The sequence below is a fragment of the Hippoglossus stenolepis genome, chromosome 11, assembly GCF_022539355.2.
Source record: "Hippoglossus stenolepis isolate QCI-W04-F060 chromosome 11, HSTE1.2, whole genome shotgun sequence".
NCBI lineage: Eukaryota > Metazoa > Chordata > Actinopteri > Pleuronectiformes > Pleuronectidae > Hippoglossus > Hippoglossus stenolepis.
The window spans coordinates 15,918,193-15,939,577 of NC_061493.1; the positions used below are offsets into that span (position 1 = coordinate 15,918,193).

General features: G+C 42.0%; 1 protein-coding gene across 3 annotated transcripts; it reads right to left on the minus strand.

The window, feature by feature from the left end:
- Nucleotides 1–1,277: 1,277 nt before the first annotated feature.
- Nucleotides 1,278–20,115, minus strand: klhl14 (kelch-like family member 14). Of its 3 annotated transcripts, XM_035169300.2 has the most exons (10): nt 19,664–20,115; nt 15,421–15,705; nt 13,690–14,590; nt 11,666–11,787; nt 7,705–7,794; nt 6,905–6,983; nt 5,702–5,892; nt 5,000–5,158; nt 4,260–4,417; nt 1,278–2,945 (listed from the first exon to the last, which is right to left on the minus strand). In XM_035169300.2, exons 3-10 carry the CDS (start codon nt 14,565–14,567, stop codon nt 2,805–2,807), a joined length of 1,818 nt encoding a protein of 605 aa, XP_035025191.1. In that variant the 5' UTR covers nt 14,568–14,590; nt 15,421–15,705; nt 19,664–20,115; the 3' UTR covers nt 1,278–2,804. The 3 variants fall into 3 exon arrangements, with proteins under 3 accessions (XP_035025191.1, XP_047197829.1, XP_035025190.1); XM_047341873.1 differs by lacking the exon at nt 19,664–20,115 and having other exon boundaries at nt 15,421–15,944; XM_035169299.2 differs by lacking the exons at nt 15,421–15,705; nt 19,664–20,115 and adding an exon at nt 15,126–15,400.
- Between the last annotated feature and the right edge of the window lie 1,270 nt (nt 20,116–21,385).

Below are 21,385 nucleotides of genomic sequence, written 5' to 3' on the forward strand. Positions count from 1 at the left end.
ATTGAAAGAAGAAGAAAAAAAAAAACGACATCAGAGTAAACCATCAGGTGTATGTATTTGTTGGGGGGACGTGCATGCTGTTCGGTGCATGAGACAGTTGGTAGTAAATGGTTGGCAAATCAAATCTGGTCTGGCATGAGAAGCTGCCCTCAGGCAGACATCAGATCTGGTTTCAATGCTTACTGGCTCCGGTTTTACAGACGCCTGCTTGGTGTAATGCGGTTTAATTTTTCTGGGATAAAAGTATGGAGGCAAATCTTCATGGGTAAATATATCCACAACGGTCAATGTGTGAGGAGCTGAAGAGGAATGTTAGAGGAATCTCTCTGCAACACACAGCGGACATTACTGTTATACAGCCAAGGTACTAGTGGTTTGTAACTAAGTACATGTACTCAGATTAGGTACATGTAGTTTACTTGAGTCCTTTCTTGACATGCCCCTACTACTACTACTCACTAAGAAGAATACACTGACTCAACTTTTAAGGTTAAAATTAAGGTAAGAATTTGCATGAATCATTTTAAGTAATTCTAACTAAGCCATTATCAGTCAATCCTACAATACTTTCATAGTAAGATTTACACAATAACTTTAGCACAGCAAACAATTATAGGACATTTTTCTATAAAAAGCATAATTAAATATATAATTATTAAAGTTTTTTTTAACCTATATTAAGTGGTCAAATTATCTAAGCTATTCTTCCTTTTTTTTTTTTTTACATTTCTTCCATTCTACTCAGAGATCCTTTCTTCCATTATTTATACCGTCCATCCATCCATTAATCCGTCCATTATCTTCACCATCAATCCATCCTTTCATTATAACACTTACTATGAACGGGCCATGGCGGGGGTTCGGCAGTGTACTCCTTGAACAGGACGACATCTTCCTCCACCAGTGCAGATACGCATGAAAGAAGTAACTTCACACATAACTGCAAGCTATTAGTATTAAGTGAACTGCTGTTCATGTCTTGAAAATATAAAATTATATTCTCTATGTCTGAGCTTCGTTCTACCAAACATATGAAGCTATATTTTAATAACGTGTGGAAAGTGGTGTATATTTTAAGTTCAGTTTTTTTTCTGGCTGCTAGAAGAATGTCAGCTCAGGGACAATAAAGTTGGAAGTTGAAGAAATCTCAACATCAAACTTAACTCAGTAGAAACCGTCAGTGGACTGTTCACATCTCGTGACTGGGATTGACAATAACATTTTAAATGAAGCCACTTTTCTTTCTGAAACGTCAAAAAAACAACTGGAAAAGGGTGTTTTAATCATCAAGAGTCAATTTATTTTCATATTCTAAAATTCAAAGGACATAACAGGATTTGAGAATAAATCCAAGGTCAAGTGCACAAAAATGTTTCACTGCAAGCGATTATGTACAAGAATGAAATCAGCAAATCTGTACAGAATTCGACAGGTACCGCAATCGATATTTAGAGTCAACTTTTTCGAACCTAATAACGAAGACTACACTGGACTTAGATTCATTTGCACTGGAGATATCTTTTCTCTAAACACATCACATTAATTTCATTTACATTTGAGTGGAACTTTGTTTGCTGAATCAAAAAGTTCACTTTTAGTGCATTAAAGACCACTTTATGTTTGTTTGTTTGCTTTTCGTACATTAAAGATTAATATCCCATCAAGGTAACGCTGTGTGGCCTCATAAACAGACCTGTTAACATTCACTTGTAAAGGAGAAACAAACCCAACAAACATCCTCACCATCTGTTTACCCAAACATGCTACCCATAAATACACTGGCTAGCAATTACAATTTGATTGTACCATCATCGTATAATTAACATTAGTGCGTCATATGAACATTAAGAATCAATGGTAAATTCTTAAATTGTTTTGCTTGCAGCAGGAAGATTAGCTGCCATGAACATTTGGCAAGATTTTTTTTTTTTTTCTGTCAAGCAGATGACCTGTAAGGAAACTCTCTGTTCAGCAAGATATTACAGAAACATGACTTTAGCTTGGGCGTAAATTATTAGTCAAAAATTAGGGCTGGGTGATGCAGACACATCGTCGTAAAGATCATTGTGTTATTTTTTTAACAATGTCCACCTGGTTGCTTGGACCCCGGGACTCCTGCTTGTGGATCTAGTTAGGTTTTCTGGAAATGTCCCCATTTAACCACAGAAATGCTCAATTGCAGAGAAAGACAACAAAACAGTTGCATAATGATCTGACCATGTGACGCAGCAGGGTAAGTGCACAATCCAGCCAGAGAAAAATGACTAATAACATGAGCTATGAGGGAATATTTATACACTTTGGATCATCACAATGAATGTAACTCACCCAGCTCTAGTTTAACGTAACCCGGTGACGAATCACCTTCTACCCAGCGTCAGCCCGTGAAGCAACACTGCATTTTGCTGGAATTATGCGTCTACTGAATACAAGATACAATGGATCTGAAAGCTATAATTCAGTTCAACACTATGCGTGCTATAGAAGAGAAGCCAAAAAACACTTACTATCAGTTTAAATCAAACCAAATATGAAACTGACAAATTTTTCTCATAACACAGATGAGTTTAAATACATGAGTTACACAATTTTCTTCTTCTTTGTTTTTTTTTTTTCTCAAACCTTCAGTAGGTAATAACGAAAGTGCTCTGGTCAAACCTGTAAAAAAATAATTTATACACACGCTCGTCGTCTGACCGCAGGGTTCATCACAAAATAGTTGACAACTGTTTTGCTTATTGATGGTCCTCCCCCCAGTCTCTCTGCCGCTTCCCGCCACGCCCGCCCGGCGTTCGGATTAGTTGTCATTTGTTAAAAGGGAGGCAGGCGGGCAGAATGACGGTGGAACAGGCTGGGCCCGCTAAAGGCTCTGCCACCTCTCCCTCCAACTCTGTCCATGTTCCTTTCTCTGGGCTGTAGCAGATGGTGGAAGACTTATAGGCTCCCTGAGGAAAAAAATAAATAAAGTCATTCTCTTCATTAGTCTCAGTGGCTGTTTGGGTTTCTAACTGGGGGGACGGAGAAATCTTTTATACACATTTCATTATTAAAAGGAATAGTCTGGTGATTTCCTTTTTACACATTTTGTCAACAGATTCCATGAAAGGACCAAACCCAGTTAACGGATCCTAATAACGAGTGAGGCCTCTGAAGCCGGATGGAGCTTATTGCTCTGTGCCACAGAGCTGCACTGTTCCAAAAATGATTAAAAACACACGGGTGAGCCACACTGTAGCACTGCGAGACATCTTCCCCTCATGTGTACCCTCCTGCTGCCGTACTGTACACTCATGGCAAATGTTTATCCATCCACAGCTTAAAAATAGTTCCCCCACAAATACACTATCTATTCCTGTTTAGGTCGAAGAAAACTGTACCCAGCTGTATAACCTTTTCAAAAATAAAAGTATATATTCATGACATTTCACATTAAGAGATGGACTAAAATGTTAGGTTGGTTTCCATCCATACGACCCAATACAATTTTTTAAATGTGAATGAAAAACTAGAGCAGTTATACCAACAATTTTATATATTGCAAAAATGTAAAACATGATATACGTGAAGGATGTGACCTAAACTTTCATTAAACATTTAGATCAGATCAGGGAAAATGTGTTTAAATCATGTTTGAGGTTTTACTGTTTCTCCTCTAATCACTGAGCCATAAAATTTCTGCAATAGTTTTACGGCTCCAGTCTGGAGAATAAGCATCACCTGCTGTTTATCTTGATGAACCAACTCTTAATATTCACATAATGGAATTGTATTGATTCGCATTTTCCTCAGTAGTCTTTCTCAAAAAGGTAAGTTACAATTTGCCAGTACATTTGGATGTAAACCTGGATGTAGTCAGGAGTCTCTGGCGTCTTGGTTATCTGTCGTGCTTGTTAAAAGAACATCCAGCTTTCAGAAACCTGGATAAGCATTATTAGAGCTGAATATAATATCTAGAGTATAATACCAGGAAACTGGCATGTGAACCCATACCCAGGTTTTATCAACAGTCTTTGTTGGAACAGAAAACAGTGGCTGAGATGGTAAGAAACATTATTGCTGTTATGATAATACAATGATATGAATAACAAGGTATTTCCTGTTCCATGTAAACACCATTAAAAAAAGACGAGCATGTAAACACACTCAGTATCTGTTTTCTTTTTCCACAGGATTTGTTGACAGTAGCAAAGACATAAAACATTAATATCCTGTTCCTTTAATGTAAAAGCATCTTATCTGATCTGAAAAAGATAGCGTACCATGCTCCAGCTGTATCCGCCCACGAGGAAGATGCTGTCGCCCAGCACGGTGCAGCCCGGGCCACTGCGACCCTCCAGGATGGGAGTCTGCAGGATGTTCCACTGGTCGGCTTTCGGGTCATAACACTCGACCAACATCACGTCCAGGTGAGAGAAACCTGAGAGAGGACGAAGAAAACTGTGTTCAAATAATTCAGTTTGTGTATCACATGCATGTCTCAGTAACAGTGATCAGCTGGATGTTTGACTGTTAAGGCCTGAAAATATATCTTCCAATTTGTCTTCTTCTGAGTCTGAGAGATAAGATTTCATGTGATCAGAATTATTGTTTTATTTCTGTGTCTGTGGTTTTCTCAGCGTTCTTCTTACTGGTCTTTAAGCGAGCTGAATTCAGAATTCAGCAACATTTAAATCGTAATAGAGGTAACATGACAGCCACTATATTCAGTTAAATCCAGTAGAAAGCATGAACACATGGATCAGCCCAAAAAACATTTTTCTTCCTGTCGTCTCCCGGGGTCTCTGAAGTCTGTTTGATTAAATCTGCGAGCTTCGAGCTTTCCCCATGTGCCTGCGATCTGCCAAAATCTGAGGGCAGTTTTATCAATATTTCATTACAAGTAGACTCAGAGTGTTTTATAATAAAACTGATCATAATGACAGTATCTCTTTTGTACAGTTTTGAAAAAGGAAAAATGAACCCTGACCTGTTTTCTGTTCAGTTCCTGAAACGCACTTACCTTTCAAATGGTTTCCACCAATAGCGTACAGGCGGTCGTTCATTCCCGCCAGGGCATGAATAGCTCGCTTTGTGTTCATATCCTGTTTCCTGGCCCACACGTCCATTACGGGGTCATAACAGTAGAGCCAGGACACATACTCCCCATTGTGTACTCCTCCTGCAACGAGTAAACATGGCATTACGACTTCTATACTGAATCGAAATAAATACTGTCTGTACACACTCATGGCTGCTTATGTAACATAGTAAGTACTACATTGGACCCACTGACATGGCTTTGTACATTGGTCTAGGATAAATATATATATAAATATGTAGATATATATATAAAAAAAATGTATTGATGTATTACTAAACCTAGTAATTATCAGGGTTTCCATGTTGAAATATATCACAAATTATTTTTTTTCCATACTTTTAATACTGCACAGCTACATCCGGTTACAGAGAAGCTTGTTGGCTACTTCTCAACACTTAATAGATGCCAGTGCAGTTAACAGAGATTACAAGAGGTTTTTTTATGACTTAAAAAATGAGCATAATAACCAAACAGAACAGCCTCCGAGCTTGTTACGCCCTAAAAAAAATTTATTAAATAAAATGAAGTACATAATTAATTCTGCAGATGTATTTGTCTTTTTCAGAAACCAGGAACAAGACGCCAGGAGAACAGTGAGTGAGTGACAGCCTCTCTCCTGACCTGATATGTAGATCTTGCCGTTATGTATCGATCCTGCATGGGCGGCCAGAGGCTGCGGCAGGGACGACACGTAGTTCCATTCATTAGTCTCCAGGTTGTAGGACTCCACGCTGGAGAGGTAGCCCGTCTCATTCCTACCGCCGATCACGTACAGGTGCTTCTCCAGGCGGCAGGCGAAGAAGCTGGCTCTCCTGAGGGGGGTTCAACCAGACAACATCATTAAAACGGCAGTGACAAGATTCATTGTAGGATTTTGTAGTTTGTAGTTTTTTTGCGGAAGGAGGAAATTATTCAGGAAAGAGATGGAAACTGCGACTTTCTCTTCGGTCTTGTAATCGGTGAATTGTGAATTAGGAATTCAGTAGTTACAGTACATTGATTGAAGATTTACACATGCTGGCCAACTGGGATCACTGGTTTCAATGCCAGAGCAGAGGGTGATCTTACTTTTTCATGAGACACTTTTCCATTTGTTTGTTGGTTGGTTTTTCGAAAGCAAGATTACACAAAACCTACTGGATGAATTACCATGAAACTTGATGGAAGGATGTGGTATGGTTCTGGGAAAGAACCTATTGAATTTAGGTTCGGATCCAGATCAGGGAACTTTGCAAGATGGGACGTTTTTCGACATTTTCACTAATTTCCCAGGAAATAATTCACAGATCTTGATGAAAAAAATCTGGTGTATTCAGGGAACGGATATCTATGAGTGTGTGTAATTTGGTGGAGCTGGATTGCAAGAGGACTATTGGGCCTTAGCGGAATTATGCGCTATACTGTCTATCATTCTTATTCATTATAAGAACTTAAAGATTAACATAATTTTAAATGCCATAAATGTATTGATAATTTGTGTATAGCGTGTGCCGACATGGCCTCAAGCAGCAGGTCCCTGATATGATTCCCGGCCTGTTGGACAGTTTACAGCACCACTGTCACTATACGATAAATCCAACAGGCACAAAAAAATACTGAAAAAATATCCTATTGATTCACAAACAATAATTTTTATGTAGTCCCCTGAAAGTTCCGCATCACCAGATGTATTTACCTTTACTGTATATTGCCTTTTGGAAAACATCAATCGGGAGTACATTTGAACAACGCATTGATCCATTAGCAATAAAAAGCGATACAAAATAAAATAAAAAGCTTTATAAATGAATGTATGAATGAAAAGGATGTACTCAAAAGGCTCACCTCTCCTGCATGGGGGGCAACTGTATCCAACTGTTGAATCTGGGATCATAGCGGCTGACGAAGTTGGTGCTGTGCTTTCCTGCAAAATAACATCCAAACCAAAGATCAATGAAATTTTATAGGAAAATAAAGTTTAAGCATAATATGGCCGTGCTCACATCTAATTAGCTAAGTCTCTGCCAAAGTCTTTGTTACATACCAATAAAATGCACAACTGTTACTCTGCACGTCCTCATTTAAAAATAAACATATTATCTGAAAATCACCTCCCACACGTGCTGACTTCCTGTGTTAATGTGTGTGTGTGTGAAACAAGTTAAACAAGTGTTGACTGGAGGATTGTGATTCAAATCATTCAGTGAGCTGGTGTCCTTCAAAGAGTCTGATATTATCTATGATGATGATGTGGTAGTGTGTGTTGACCCTCAGTGCTAAATAGACTGCACTGATTTCCCCATGTGTAGAACACTGCTACTGTTCTGTTGTATGATAATAAGAATTGGTGGAACAAGAACAAAAGGACAACAGTGATCTATTTTTCATTATCATGTTATATGTTACCACCATTTCTAAAAAAAACACTCTTAAAACTTCCAAACCACAAATATTTCAGTCTTAAAAGTAAAAACTGATTAAAGTGTTGTTTGTCCATTCAGAGCTGATCTGCCTCTACAGGATGAGTGTTTGAAACTCTCTGAAATTTCTACACCAGCTCCGATGGATCCGATACGCTGGCTCAGAGCGCTCTTTACAAATTTGACTTGTGAAAGCGAGACATTGACTGCGTGGCGTTTCAGTACCGTTGGGGTTCCACTGGTCCTCTCCGCCCATCAGCAGCAGGAAGTTCTCCACCTCCACCACGCAGTGATGGGCGCTGTTGTAAGGCATTACTAGACCAGACACAAAAATAAAAGGTGTCAGACACGGAATGAGGGTGATACAGGTCAGTGGCGAGCAGGTTGCAAACTAAGGGTTAAACCCGGATCTCCGACATCATTATTTGGTATCCCTTTGATGAATCATTTTTCATCGATCTACTGTAGATAACAAAATATAAATACAAACTACTCTAAATCCCATTAACGTCAACATGTTCTAATATTAATGTCCCTAACCTCTAGTCATAAAATAAATCTACTAAACTTACAGTTAAATAACACCTGGTTTAATTTGTATAAAGTCGCCCATAAATTCAAACCGTTTTAATTCCAGCACTTTAGCCTCTTTGACCATTTAAGATTCGTGTCTCACAAACGCAAATACAAGCAGTTGTCAGTTTATTAGGTAAACAATGCTAAAAGTAATGGAGTCTAACACAGCAGTCCTGCATTAAATCCAACCTTAATGACGGTTGTAATGTTTAGTTTGTAACTGAAACAGTTTTTTGGGGAAAGCTGCCGATTCCACTTTACAGTCATTTTGGAGGCTGCAATTTGTGGTGGCGATGAATCGCATTGTCTCATACTGACAGGGCATCATGTAAAATAATCACACAGTCGAATGAGCACACCTCCAAAACAATTGTGATGAAAAGTGGACAGTAAAAGCTTTATGAAGGAGGATTTACTGCAGGACTGTTGGATTAGACAGCGTCAGTTTTAGCCAGGTGTACCTAATAAACTGGCAACTTGTGGAGAAAGTTACGTTTTTCCCTGGATCTAACCATTCATTCATCTGTACGGAGTGATTTCTTGTGGGGAATCAAACCTGTTGACTCTGAAACTGGAACAAATCAAAGTATGAGGCAGAGCGAAGAGTCGACTGTTTGTTATCACAATATCTGTCTACCTGTCAATCTATCTACCTGTCTGTCTGTCAATCTATCTATCTATCTGTCTGTCTATCTACCTGTCTGTCTGTTATTATTAACTGTTATGAGCCCACAGACACAGTAGGACGCCTCACACAGGATATCCCCTTGTGTATGATTTTGTGTGCCCCCTCCTCCATCTATTTTTATATTTTTTATTTTTTTGCTGAAGTGACCCCATTGAGATGTAGAGAAATGGTCCTAGGTGACAGTCATAATGAACATGATCGTGTTCACTCAATAAATCTCAGGCCCGGTGCTTTTTGAGCACAAATCAGTGAAATGTTAAAGCCCACCTGTCTGTCTCCATCAGTCATTTCCACTGTCACCTCCCCACCGCCTGATGGATCACAGTTGCAGCAAAATTAGACAGCCTTGAATCTCATTTCTTTTCCTAGTGGTCTCCCCCTGCGATCTCACTCGGGCTGGCTGACATGTGCCGGTCCCCCTCTACAGGAGGGGAGTCTCGGATGAGAACTAATACTACATACACTAAACACAGATTTATCTCGAATGAGGGGATTAGTTTGCCTGCCTCCAGTGCACCTCAAAGACAAGTGCCATATGACTGCCAAATTCCCTTACATGCTATTTACATTATCATTCCGTCAGCAGTATATAGGACACGGATGAGCGGCTTTTTATTTGATGTCTAGTGACTTGTACTCAAAGTAAAAATCATCCCGTACCCGTGTGAAAAGAAGATTATCGCTGTACAGTATGTCGCAGCATTGACTGTTGGAGGATTTGGCTTCTACAGGTGCCACAGATGCAGGTGAACAGGGGGAGAAATACAGGCTATAATAGCTGTAGTCCACTGTACCAGCCTTGTGTAGTGCAAACAATAAAAAAGGCTTGAATTTTTCCACATCTCTCCCCCCTTTTTCATTATCACCTATCAGAAAGAGGATGAAATCCTGCTGCATTTTTGTCCCCTCTCCCCTAAATCCTCCGCTCACCCCAGAGGTGAGCAGCCATGGGAGGGCAGGATGAGCACGTCCTCCACGAGATGGACGCCATCACTCCAGTCTACAGTGAGCTCCAGGGCTCACTAGAGGGAGTCAGAAACCTCTGCATAGAGGCACATTCGGGGTCGCATGAATGACTCCACAGCTAATGCACCACTGCTGCTCGAGCTCTGACGTGCCTTCAACACCATCACAATTGCATCCCACTGAGCTGAATTCCTTTGTTCTGGGGCCACGCTGCGTGGATGGGGTCCATTTCCGTAGTGTGACATTTTAATATCAGGTTATTTTAAAAGGAAACGAGGAGGGAGCAGTCTGGCATTGTGGCTGAGCCGGTGCCTGCCTTTGTCTTGTGCTCGACCACGCTGCTGTGGGTACACTAGATGGCAAACTTTGCACTGGAATCAGCGAGCAGCAGACACATCTGACACAACGAGAGGGATCAGATTCTCCCCAAATTGTGTTGATGAATGTCTTAATCAAAGGCTGTCCCTCTCAGGTTTCGCCTCATTGAAAAGTTATGATTGAATGTTAATAATCTTCTATTCCACATCCATTGTGTGGAGGCTACATCAGATGGTCACTGATGTGTTAAGGGATGATTTTGCAGTTTTGTCCTTCCACTTGGCCACGGACCATTTGAGTGTTAACTTTTTAGTTTTGAGTGATGGAAATCCCTATTGACCTTTTGCTTGGTGCAGTTTATACCCAGGAGTGTGAGTTTAATGAGAAAATGACAATATAAACACCAGTGAGCTTCAGGCTGTTGTGTATGCATGTCTCCCTGAAAGATTTAGACAAACAGGAGCTAGACAAAAAAAATGAAAAATCACAGCAAACGCTATGATTCAAGCACAAGAAGAAACCAAGCTGTTGCATGGAATTAAGAGCCAGCAACAGAATTGTCGCACCTGAATTAAGAACTCATGCCATACAGTGGGAATATAAACTGCACCGTGCCGAGCTGACAGGAGACAGACCTATGGCTAATGTGTACGGATGGGGAGACGCTGCTGAGATATGGCTGCGACCAAAACAAAAGGACAAAAACTCGATATGTCCAGCGATGATGATACAAAGGACAAATATGGTTTCCCATTAGCTCTTCTTTGACCTTTTGCAACATGGCAACGATATAGTGTAGTGGGTGAGCCTCAAAAGGTCAGGGAAGACAGAGAGGAGAAAGAGCATGGTACCGAGGTGTAGGGACGTGTCTCTGAAGCCCCTTCAGATATGTTCTCTGGAGACGCCACATTTCTTTCAATACAACGGTGTATTTCGTGAAATTGTGACAACTTGCTTTCATTACGAAATCCTGAAATCAATATTGCAAACTGTATCGTGGTATAAATCCCAACGGGTCACGGGATACGTCTTTATTTCCTTTCATTACTGGTATTATTTTTTGTTTAGTCAATTAAAATCATCCATCTATTGACTGTTTGTATAAACGTTACAGCTGCTGTCTCCCTGACCTTATCTGTTGGCATTTTGCTTTACCTGGTATAAACCCCCACATCAATAGTGACACCAGGTCAACAGGTTAATTCCCTGCTGAGTATTAGTATGGATGGGAGCAAGTCAACGTTATGCATTGATCAATATGCGAATGATCAAGCTACATGTAAATGCTATGGCAGGAAGACGCCATTCATTACGCTTCCTTCTCTGCCACAATAGATCATTAGATTCAAGTAAATCTCATCATGCATCCTGCCAGCATATTTCAGCAAAAACAAGGGAAACCGGGCATGAAGCTCCACAGTGCTGTAAAGTCACGCTCTGATTCAAAACTTATATTAAAAGTGATAGTGATACATTATTACCTGAAGGATTTAGGGAACTCCTTCCCCTCATTTTCCCTGGAAATTAACCTGTGTTAAAGTCATCCATAGGAACAACTATTTCTCATCATAAAATTCACTAACACAAGATGCCCCAGGTAAAAAGAAAAGGAGGCAGCCGAGCCTTTTTGCCACTCACTTGTGAGGATCTTCCATGTCTTTTTCTCGTCGTCATAATACTGGACCAAATTGCTGGGGAGGCGATCGGGTCCAGGAGGCAAACCACCCACCAGTAACAGCAATCGCTTATTGGAACGGATTCTGTAAAGTCAAGAGTGTGGGTGTGTTGACAAGGGGAAGGAAACAAAGAACAAAACAGGTATGAAGCCTTGAAATTAAACATCCAAAGGGTAAAATAAACACAACAAGCACCTGGACACCTTTGTGTTTCTTTATTTACATAATTACACCGACAGTATAAACCGTTCTCGCCCCTGCGTATTTTGATCTTTCACTTTGCAGTCGCTCAGTGTGTGAATGAATTAATCAGTGGGTGAAATAAAACTAAATGCATGGTTAAATTAATATCTGTACCTGAATGTCTCCTGTACGAGTACAGAAGTTGAGACTACTATTAGGCAATGCGTGGCCACGTTTATTATAATTAACAAAAAAATTGCTCCACGGCGCACTTATCCTTTTGATGTGTTATTGAACGGTTATTGTACTCTAAAGATATCTTTTCAATTAGCTGTGAAGCGAGGACGATCCTGCAGGGTGCCATGCTGGAGGCCAAAAAGCGCAATTGAGTAGATAAACCTGCCTATACAATGTCTCCCTTTCATTGGCTGCGGTGATTCATGTGACATGGCTGAGCCAGTCGTGAGATATTTCCTGCTGTTTGTGTATGATATATAACCTCAAAGCTGCACACTTTACTCCGCATTAATGACCACTATCTGGCTCCGAATGGATTTCAACACAAACCTACCAATTAATCACAATATACAGTGAATAGATTAAGAGTAGCTGGCCTTTATATTCAGACACCTTTTCCCCCTTTTTCATATTTTACTTTTTTACGCTTGGGTAGATCACCATTGTCTCGGTGCGTTCTCCCTGCTACTGGCCCACTCGGAAGTGTTTGGGGGTTATTCATATGCAAATGAGCCCCTGGACATAGATAATAGTGATTAATTGAGAGGAGAGAAACAGTGGCATGTGAAACTAATTATGAGGATTCCTGATTCCCTGCTCATTTGGGTCCATATGTGGGAATAGATATGTTATTGGGATAATGTAGGAGCAGACACAGAAATGATAGATTTATTGTGCAAATTTTGGGTCGTCGAGTTTCCGGTCTCTGATGCCACAGCTTTATTTTTCCTCCTTTATACACACAGGGATTTAAATATTTGAATATCGATGCTCCTAAAACATTTTCAGCCTCTAACTCAGCTCTGTAAACTTAATTCTGACACCAGCACCGTCAATCAATCAACTTAGCGACAACATACCAGCCCCTAAAAGTGCTGATCAGGACAAACGTGGGAGCAAACTGTGCCACTTGGCCTGTTTCTGTGAGAGTGAGACACGTGCACCTCACCTGAATGAGGAGCATCACCCCGATTAACTCTAAATGAAAATCGATGCTGCATTTTCCCAAATATAAAAACACATCCACATGCACTGAATTCCATTTGACTGCATTATTCCTCTCATATCAGTGACAGGGTATCACTGCACTTGCATCAGAACCGTTATGTAATTACCATGTCATTCTGGTAACAATCTAATTATATCGTTTCAAATTGGATTCATGAGTTGCCACAAATCATATTACATTACCTTTGTCTAGTTTGCTGCATCTTGTCTACACTGATTGGAGAGCAATTACACAGATGTGTTAGGAAATAAAAGAGTTGTCTTTCCTTCACTAAAACATAAGGTAACCTTGTAATTATGGGTACAGTGCAGCACAGAGTAGACCCCCCCCCCCTGACAGCTGGCAGTCTTTAACAGGAAAACCCCTTAACAGTTCTCATTACCTGGGCCTCAGACCTCACACCTCTGACCCACACAGGCAGCCGGACCAAACCTTGACTGAGTGGGAAATGTAATTTGTTCAAATTTAACAAGTGGGAGGCATTTAATCACCTTACATCCACTTCTCAAGCAGCTCGTGTGTGTGTGTAAGTGTGTGTGTGAGTGTGTCGTGCTCACCTGCTGGCCAGGGTCTGCCTGCAGTGCTGCCTGAAGGGCATCAGGTGGTAGTTCATGGCATCCAGGAGTAGTTTCTGGCACACCGGGTCACTCCTCATGAAGTCAACAGACTGCACCCTCTCCACCAGCTCTGGGGCAGGTATGAGGGCGAAGCGCAGCCTCTTCATGAGGTCTGGGGCATAGTGCATGCGAGTCTCCCGGTCATGCTCCAGCCAGAGGACTGACATCTGGAAGAGGGCCAGCTCAGACTCAACTGGGGGTGGCAGAGCATCCAGCATGGCGCACATCTCCTCAAAGTTCAGCAAGAGCACATCCTCCACCAGGTACTTGTTGGCCAGCTTCTTGGTCTCGTCCAGTCCGTGCAGTGCAGCGATCTTGCAGATCTGCTTGTAGTTCTGCACGGAGATCTGGTCGTTGAGGAACTGCACACTGAGCTTAGTGACCTGGGGGATGTTGAGGATCTTGCTGACTGACAGCACCTCTTCCACTGTGTCCAGGGAAAGAGTCACGTTGGCAGTGTAGAGGTACTCCAGCACTAATCGCAGTCCAATGGAGGAGCAGCCCTGGAGCACCAGGTTGTTGATGGGCCTGGCGCTGGGGGTCACCAGCTTGTCATCAGGAGAGGATGAGGGGGTCCCACTGCTGCCCTGGTCCCCTTTGCTCCCCTCGTTGTTGATCACATTATGGGAGGAGAAGAGGGACCTGAAATACTGGGAGCAGGACGCCAGCACGGCTTTGTGGCAGTGGAACTGTTGTCCCTGGGCAGTGAGAGTCACATCACAGAAAAGCTGCTTCCTCCACAGGAGGTTGAGCCCGTGCAGCAGGGTGTCACTGTGTGTTGGGTCAAAGGTGGATGTTCTATCACCCGATCTGGACATGACTTCCTGACTGTGAACGCCACCTAGGCAACAAATAAACCATGCAAGCCATTTACCTCAGGTCATTTATTTGCACAACACACGCAGCAGCCCCACAGACCCCCCCAAACTATCACAACGGGAGACGATTCCCCTCTGATTGAATAAGTTGTGGAGCGGCTCGCGGGTCCACGCCACGGCAGCCGGCGGCGATCCTGCGTCCGACGCGGCTCCGGTCGCCTTCAACTTTGCGCTCCGGTCGTAAAGCAGCAAACAAAAACGCAGTAGTTCCCACGGCGCGCCGCTCCTACTCATTCTTAAAACACCGACAACCGAGGGGATCTAAATGGAGGCAGGGAGGCTGCGAGGGGCGCCGTCAAAACACGACCGGGAGACCGGGGGATGCTGCGGCTCGGTTACGCGGCTGAAGTTGCCGGATCGCGGGGGGGGAGAGAGAACGGAGAGAGGCAGCCGCCACAGTGGACGGATAACACGCAGCATCCAGCTAACACTCATCCATTCTGCCGCCCTGCCGCACACCCCCACGACGAGGACATTACACATCGCACAGATTCATACAAAAGCAATTAGTTTGCTCTCCCCGAAATCCGCCGAGAGCCATCCGGCAGCGCGGGGTGCGTTTCGCCTTTAGTCTGCCCGAGTTACGCGGACGTGAGTATGAACGAATATTTCACCCCCCCCCGAAATGCAGCTTCTGGCTAAAGTTAAACGCGACGTGCGATCTCCGGTGTTTGTCGTGCTGCACAGAAAAAAGCTATTTTCTATGTGCGTAATGTGCGCAAACTTGACACAAGCCGTGCCACTAAAAAGCGCCTGTCACAACTAAACGATGTGAGCAGCTTTCCAAACTTACCTGACTTCAGCTCTTCGCCACAAAAAAAAAAGAAAGTAAATCTTCAGGTTCCCAAAATAATCTCACTTGATTTCTCCTTTGTTCTCCTTTTGTTTTTGTAAAAAAAAAAAAAAAGAGAAAAAAGAAATGTCCTCCTTTCCTTCAAAGTCTACGGTCGGTGGCGTCTCAGAATAACCATTGAATCCAACTCATAAAGTCACAATTTCAGCTTATTTGTTGACGTTGATCATTTGTTCTTCTGAATTAACAAGAAGTGTGTGAGTGTGTGAGAGGGAGCTGTGCTTTCTGCAAGAGAAGAAGAAGAAGAAATATACGTGTGACAAATTATGCTACCAAGAAACAACACATCATTATCCTTGGGCCTGGGGCTCAGTGAGTCGTAACGAGAGTAATAGGAAATCCACGGTTGGGGAGAGAAACGGTCGTGCATGGCCGGTGGAGAGAGACCATGCAGGGGTATGGATGCTGGAGAGACTCGCAAAATTATGGCTCAAGGCTATTGTAAAAACTGTCGAGCGTAAATGACTGCGATTTCAAACATCTATGGAAGAAAGAAAAGGAGAAAGGGGGAGAAAAACCGAGTCTTTCCCTCGCTGTTATAGAGAGAACCGTCAAGTTTTAGTGCGCATTGCTAATTAGTCAATTTCTCTCTGCCTTCACAGCCCGACGACTTTGCTGCTGAGCTGAAACTGCTAATTTCTGGGACCAGCCTTTTTTTGGCTGTGAACTGGATGGATGAATGGCTTGTCTCGCACAAATGACAAAAAGCCCCTGCCTTAATCTCCATCGCCAAAATAACCCCTCATCTCATTCTGCTCCTGCTAGTCCTTCAAAAGAAGGTGCTCTGACACAAACTCAAGTTTTGCATGTGTTATTATAAATACTGTGCAAACCATCATGTCCTTACTATATGTTGAATTAAAGCAGAATATATATAAAACACCTCCCTTTCCATCCACACGTGAGAGAAGCACATAGGCCGACTACACAACAACACACAACTTCAGTATTGTGAAGTTATGCGCAGAAAAATAAAGTTGAACACATTATTCACTGTTTTCTTTATCTTGTCTGGTCAGTTAATTGTTTCACTACCTGCAGGCCCAGCTGCAGGCCAGGAAACACAAAAGACTTGAAACCTAATACAACACCCATCAGTGCACAGTGGTGTGTTGCATGTGAAAGTCCCTGGCTGCATATTTAGATTCCACCTACCTGCACATATGCTCCAACAAATCCCCGGCTAACATTAAAAGACGTGGTAAAAAAAAAAAACTGAAGGAGATTCCTCTTCGTCGTATGTGAACGTCCACTTGACCTCATTACGTCATAAACACATCAACTGTGAGCCACTCGGTAGTTTCAGTCTTCTATTATAAGCCTAGTTACTTTATTAACCTCCACCACATGTATCTAAACTCCTCTCAGATGTCTACAGGTACTTTCTGAGGACAATTTAAACCTGAACCGTTTAAACTTGCATACAAAGACATCTATAGACTGCATCTCCCCTCTGACCCTGTACATAAATAATCAGGTAATGTAACCCTGACCATTAGGAGGTCGACGCTTCCTGTAGCCTGCTCGGAAACAACCAAAGATAACGTACTTGCAAGTCCAATCAAAGTCAGTTATATATATAAATGACTTATAAACTGTCAATTAAATAAAGAGCTTAAAGGAAAAAACTTGCACGCAGAACTCCCGCGGGACCCGAAGTGACAGATACCTCACAAGTTATGAAATGACAGATAAGGATAAATGGGTTTGTTCATGTACTATGAAATAGAGCAACACCATGCTATGCTTGAAGCAATAACAGGCCATATATATAGGCAGCGTTTATAATAGATGGGACCAGAACAATGTTTTGAGTGTTGGGGTGTTTGACAAGGCTGCGCATATCCTGCACAAAGTCATCCTACACCATGTGTGTGAGACGACTGATTACATCTGTGCACTGCATCCTCAAATCCTCATCGTCACTGAAGGAAAGATTTCATAATTAATTAGTGGTTTGAAACCAGCAGGAGAGCAAGTTGGCATTGTTGTTCAATATTATCGTCGTTATCAATCGCGGGGCCTCGTATTCGAACCACGTGTCACTCCAGGCCGGTACAGTATAGTTTCCCTGCAGTCGCATACTGTTATCGTTACCAGCCCCGCGCTAGCACTACATTACCCAAGTCTCGAGCGAGCTATTCCAACGCAATAAAATGACCATTTCCAACTCTTTCAGCTCTTTGTAGCAACTCAGTCTCCCGAGGCCACTGGTCTTCAGATTGCAGGGCGTTTATGGTTGTAAGTTGTTGCAGTGTGCAAGAGGAGGAGGAGGAGGGGGAGGGGGAGGAGAAGAGGAGAGGGGTGGGGGTCATCAGATAAGAGAAGAATTTCTAGACTAATTAAACCCTTTGAGACAAAGAATCACACTACAGTGATTTACAACTCTCTGTACCAGTTAACCCGACTCATATTTATCTGTCATATTACTCAGATACCATATCTACCTCTATGGGTAAAAAAAGAAAAAGTCTCTCTACATCTTTTTTTTGGGGGGGTCCTTAATATCACGGAAACATGAGAGGTAAAGATTATAAAGAGTAAATAACGACAGTGACATGAGATCGTAAAAAACTGCAGTTCACTCACATTATCAGGTCCAGTGGTATAATAAGCTCCTTTTTTTAACTTTCTTTGTAACGCTTGCAGCATGGCACATTTTCCCCATTCTTTATAACACCGTGTATAATAACACCTCAAAAATAAAGCTAAACAACAGAAACAATGTTTTTGTGGCCTTGAATACACCGATTAAATAGTGAACATTCAATCTAATCAGAGCAGTGACACAAAACAAAAAGAGAAGCTCCAAAGTTGTGAATACCAAAGTCTACCAGGCATAATTCCTTTTTGCTGGCTGCTGCAGAGGGGGTATGCTAAGATAGAAAGTATTATTTTCCTAAATGGAAGGTGTCAGATGGTCACGGAAATGTGATCGGCTGTTCAAGATCACTGCTTCCCATCTGCAATTTGTGACGTGTGAAAGATTCAGCCCAAATGTGCTCACCAAGCGTAAATCCTCAGCACTTTTTCTTATCGTGGAAAAGCAAGATAACCAGCTGTTTACAGATCAGAGAACATATCATATTAATATCATGGAGAGGGGCGATATCATCTTGTTTGTAAAAATATTTTGTTAACTAAGTGCGGTGTGGTAAAGCGACCTATAAAGTGAAAGTTGTAATTTGTGTTTTAGTGAAAATGTTGTCGTTTAAAGCCTTTTTTTACGATAAAAAAAATATGTATTAAAAGAGAGAAAACAGAAAATGTTGTAAGGAGCCTCTTAAATAAGACGTTAGGAAATAGAAAATTAATGCAAACCACGGATTATAGTAAATACTGAATTAAAAAGCTTTCAGCAGTTGCAATTAAATATATAAATACCCCCCCACCCCACCCACCCCCACACCCCCCATACACACATCCCAGTTTGTCTCAACACAAGCAGGACCACTTTTATTCTGTCTCCCTGGATTTATACAGTTATGTGAGGAAAGATACTGCAATGTGATGTGAAACAGTCACTACACAGTGTTTTGATTTGTGAATTCCTGTGTGAGGGTCCCAGTAAACTGTCCCTGTAACTGGTTATTCCAGTTTATCATATCCAAAGAGTAGATTCAACACGAGAGGAGCAAATGAGTTAACTTGCAGCACAGGTTTAATTTATATAAAGTGCAATATCTCTAACGTTTCAACATTTCTAATAGCATCTACTGCTTGATCGTGATGAATTTGGAAATCCGAACGGTGCAGTCACCTGTTAACTTGATTAATTTTTCTTTTTTGGACATATATCTTGATCCTAGGAGTGATTAGCGCGTGCTTGTCATCTCAGATCAAACTTAGCCAGAGATGATTCATAAAGCGTCCACTGTGTAACAAATTGGAGGCACTTATATTTGCCATTCAGGGAGTATGGGAGGCCTGCTGTTTTAAACCCCTAGATCCCCACACATGGCGTAGCCACCACAGACACGGCTCAGAGAGTCAGCCGGCAGCCGGGAGGTGAGCAGAAAGGAACAGGCGGTGTCCCCTCCAGAGTGAGCACAGGAGCATGTGTGTGTGTCTCTGTGTGTGTGTGTGTGTACAGCATTTGTGTGCGTGGCATTCTCAAATGACAAAAGGATACCAGTTGTGCAGTTCAGGTGGGAGGAGACATGAAGGTGGTATGGAGACTCACCTGAGGGAGAGTCAGGGCTGGTGGGACCGGGGCTGCAGTGGAGACCAGGAGATGTGTGAGGGGCCGCGGGAGGCCACCGCGCCGTGGAAGAGGTTTCGGGGGGCTGGAGGGAGAGGGGGCTGCTGTTGCGCAGTCTCCCCAGCGTGATGCATCTACCTTCAGGGTGGCAGCAGGCGTGGAGTGGGGTGCGATGGAGCGAGCACGGGCTCAGTGGCGCGGTCACCTAGGGACGCTGGAGCTGCTGTAGCAGGACTGATAGTTATTTCTTGGGAGAATTGCAAGATGAGCCCCATTGTATTAGCAAACCCCTTCTACTTAAAATGTATCAATGGGCTCGGATCTGTAAGAAAAAGTTGGGGTGACACATACCTGAAAAGCAACATATAGTGTGGTTTTAACTTTTATTGCTGAAGCATTATGTATCATTTCCACACATAATTTCTGTAATTTAATAATTAGTCAATTAATATCAGTAATTAATTCTAAACTATATGTTTCATTGTGAATCTGAATGAAGGTTTTTTTAGAGTTAAACATGAGTAAATTCATTTGGCAGTGGTAAGCCAGCAAACTGTTCCATACTGATTTGAAATTCTCAGACATTAAGCTTTTTAATTTCCCAGCCACACTTTTGTGCTGCTACTGTTTGAGTCGTATCTTTTAGAAATTCTCTGTGTCTAATATGGTCAGCACTCCCAATTATTCACTCCACTGACAAGTGAAACAAATGGGACCAACCAGTGCATTCTGTATTATCTACACCCCTTGGATTCCCTGACAATAATTAATACAATGGCAAGCTGCTGTTACCAGCCTCGACGACATGAGCTCGACAACATAAGCTCTGCCTTTTTCCCGAGAACTCTTGAGAGGAAATTACATCCAGCAGTGAGGTCACATACGTCGCGACCGCCGGCAGCCGGGTCACATCCTCCGGCTCGTCTGGGAGCCTAGATCAGATAAAGGTCCTATTGTAGGGCGCTGTTAACATTATCAGGTTATTACTCACATCATTACACCATGACTGTAAGGTGCATGGGATACGTCTGGGATAATATGAACGTCGTCCTGACCACAGGGAGAGATACACAGGCTTTAACTGGGAAGACCGTCCCATATATGTATCAGGGAAGTTCATTAATATGCCACATGATCTCGGTGAGGCAGCAGTGCTGACGACCTCACTGCTACGGTCACACACCATTATGTAGTGTTACTTCATTTCCTCATAATACATATAAACAGGGAAACTACATTACTAATATATCATATAAATAGCATATAGTGTATGTGAGCAGAAATGCTACGTGACTGAGGTGGATATTTTCTAATTGAAACAAACAAACATAATAAAACAGAAAATAAATAAACACAGGCACATTTTTGGTTTTAACAGTCAACTGACCAATATGTGCTTTTAAAGAGTTGTCATTTAATAATACTTACCTCTCTTATTTTAGCCTTTGAGGATATTAACAGTTTTTTTTTTAATTATAGAGGCACACATTCCCCCTACATCCATTAAAGGGATGCCATGCTAATTTTAAATCCTCGCAGCAGGCATTGGCATCAACAGAAGAAAAGTGGATGAGTTTCTCTTTAACAGCTGTAATTTGTGTTTTCCAATCACCATGCTGATTTCTGCTCATTATACTCTGGTTTCACACCGGTAAGTGAGAAAAGTTTGGATTGATTGACTCTAATTAACTAAAAAATGTTCCA